Source organism: Carassius carassius, chromosome 31 (genome assembly GCF_963082965.1).
Source record: "Carassius carassius chromosome 31, fCarCar2.1, whole genome shotgun sequence".
In the NCBI taxonomy this organism is placed as follows: domain Eukaryota; kingdom Metazoa; phylum Chordata; class Actinopteri; order Cypriniformes; family Cyprinidae; genus Carassius; species Carassius carassius.
The window spans coordinates 9062317-9064879 of record NC_081785.1 but is presented as its reverse complement, the minus strand read 5'-3'; the positions used below and the strand labels follow the sequence as shown (position 1 = coordinate 9064879).

At 42.0% G+C, this 2563-nt stretch overlaps 1 protein-coding gene across 1 annotated transcript; it reads left to right on the top strand.

Moving 5' to 3' along the window:
• The first annotated feature begins 311 nt into the window (after positions 1-311).
• LOC132112049 (homeobox protein HMX3-like) lies at positions 312-2147 on the top strand. Its single transcript, XM_059519642.1, has 2 exons — positions 312-1002; positions 1430-2147. The coding sequence occupies exons 1-2, from the start codon at positions 717-719 to the stop codon at positions 2035-2037; spliced, it is 894 nt and encodes a 297-aa protein (XP_059375625.1). The 5' UTR covers positions 312-716; the 3' UTR covers positions 2038-2147.
• The last annotated feature ends 416 nt before the right edge of the window (positions 2148-2563 follow it).

Here is a 2563-nt window from a genome sequence, read left to right as displayed (position 1 = left end):
TCATTGGTTCAATTCCATATCTCTGCCCCTAACTGCAGTTTAAACCTGTGTATCAAGGTTTTTATGCAAAAATGTATAAGGTCTGTAAACATTTTTTAGAGATACACTGATAAAAAATAAAAAATAAAAATAAAGTCAACTGTAACTTTGCAATGCTCGTGTCCTACTTTTCGCTATTGCCTTCAACGGCGCACCGCTTGAGCTAAATCCTTGTTCCTTTGTGTTAATGGTTCGTCCTCATTTGCCACCTAATTGGACTATATAAGACCAATGACAGAAGAGAACCCTCAGCCCAACAGCCAACGCGAAGGGTCTGGGAGGCCCCTCCTCTCTCCAGACTCTCCACTTCCCATCTCTCCCTTCATCCCATTTGCTATTGTACGTGCCCAATCGCCGTATACTTTCTGCATTTAACTCGGGTGACATTTTTATTTCATCATTAGCATCTGGCGCCATACGGACGCAGTGAGCATCATTTTCACCAAGGAACTCTCGGAAGATGATCAGCAAGATTAATATTGTTTATCTCGCTCCGCATTACTGTCTTTCGTTTTAACGTCAGTGCTGACCGTAAACAAGTTCCCACTAGTGGAAGAGTTTACCAAGGACCTTCAAACTGTAACCTTTTTTTTTCCCTAAATTTTTTTCTTTTATTTTTGTATTATTATTATTTAGCCTTTTTCAGAAAACAATATAACCCCGAATTTCAAGCCAGCATGCCCGAAACAACCCAGGATACATGTGCTTCGGCGAAAGACTCTCCATTTTTCATTAAAAATCTTCTAAATTCTGACAGTAAGCCGCCAAAGCCTAAGCCTATTTTGGCATCAACTAAAGCAGGACTTGATGGCACCTTCTCGTTCTCTCAGGTTGGGGAATTAAACTTTCCTCGCTTTGAGTTGCCGACCCATCGCTTTGCGTTACCGGCTTATCTTGAGCGTGCCTCGGCGTGGTGGTACCCGTACACACTCAGTGCATCTGCGCATCTCCACAGAGCGGAAGGTAAGGTTTGAGCTCTAAGAACAGCCTTTTGTGTCGTGTGCATTGATTTGTTATGATTTATCATATATAATAGCGTAGCTCTGCTAGCAAATGTTGTTGCATACTTAATGCAGTGTTAATGAGAAGCAAGTCACCCCATAGTTTGGAAAATGTTTCTGGACATGTTATAGCCTAAATAATTTAAGCCTACAGGTATAAATTTACATAAGCTGTTTTCGTTCTTTATAAATATGAAAGTGTGATGTTTTGAAATTATCTTATTTTTAAAATACGATGTTTAAATGTGAATACATTGAGATTTGGACAGTAGGCTATACGATCCACACTTGTTTGCACCTGTCATGTGGCAAAGTGACGTGACCTGTGAACTTGATATGAATGTGTTCCTGAAAGAAAACGAATGCTAATTTGAGCTCTCCTACTGTAGCAGCACAAAAAGCGAGGGTCTCCTCACCGATCACAGGCAATGACCGAGATTCACCCGAGCTCGTTCTCAAATCAGACCCGGATGCCAAGGACGATGAAGACGACATCAAAAGTGGAGACGAGATTGTCCTCGAGGAGAGCGACACTGAAGAGGGTAAAAAAGAAGGCGGTGTGGACGACTGGAAGAAGGGTGACGACGGCGCGGACAAGAAACCTTGCCGGAAGAAGAAAACTCGCACGGTGTTCTCGCGGAGTCAGGTGTTCCAGCTGGAGTCCACCTTCGACATGAAACGCTACCTCAGCAGCTCAGAGCGCGCGGGCCTTGCTGCCTCGCTTCACCTCACAGAGACCCAAGTCAAAATCTGGTTTCAAAACCGCAGAAACAAATGGAAACGTCAGCTGGCCGCAGAGCTAGAGGCCGCCAACCTAAGCCACGCAGCGGCGCAAAGGATTGTGAGAGTACCCATCCTGTATCACGAGAACTCGGTATCTGAGAGCTCCAACACAGCGGGCAACGTGCCCGTAAGCCAGCCGCTGCTGACCTTCCCTCATCCGGTTTACTACTCGCATCCCATCGTCACCTCCGTACCCCTCCTCAGACCGGTTTGAGAGGACTAGACATTACTTTTTTTATGTAACTATGTAACTAAAACTATTTTACAAAGACTCGAGAAGAGAGAAAGAGAACAGGGGCAAATTAAACCAAGAGACGAATTATTATTATTATTTTTTTTTAGAAAATAATTAAAAAAGAAAGAAAATAAACAAACAAAGACGCAATATCATGCATTTGAGTCCTACATTTTTTTTATAACGCATAAAAAACTACCCATAAAACTACAAATGAATAAGGAGAATGTTTAGAGGCCTATATTTATAATGTTGATGTTGGTTGGTGGTGAATTACAGTGACTCTGTTAATTTACTGCCATTATTATTATTGACATTATTATTACACCTGCTACGGTTTATCTATGACTATCTATGACTATCTCAAATCAACTTGTTGATACGTCAAAGCAAAGGTTTTATACACATGGTTGAATTTCTTTATAGCACAGAAAAATCTCACAGCCCTGGCACGGATGTGCAACAGGCTACTACTGTCTATGATCTACATATTAAGACAGAGTAG

What these genes read in the sequence shown, in the direction of transcription:
- LOC132112049 (XM_059519642.1), top strand. Translation starts at nt 717, where the DNA reads ATGCCCGAAACAACCCAGGATACATGTGCTTCGGCGAAAGACTCTCCA. An exon ending in GCATCTCCACAGAGCGGAAG is followed by an intron (nt 1,003 to 1,429) that starts GTAAGGTTTGAG and finishes CTCCTACTGTAG; the next exon opens with CAGCACAAAAAGCGAGGGTC.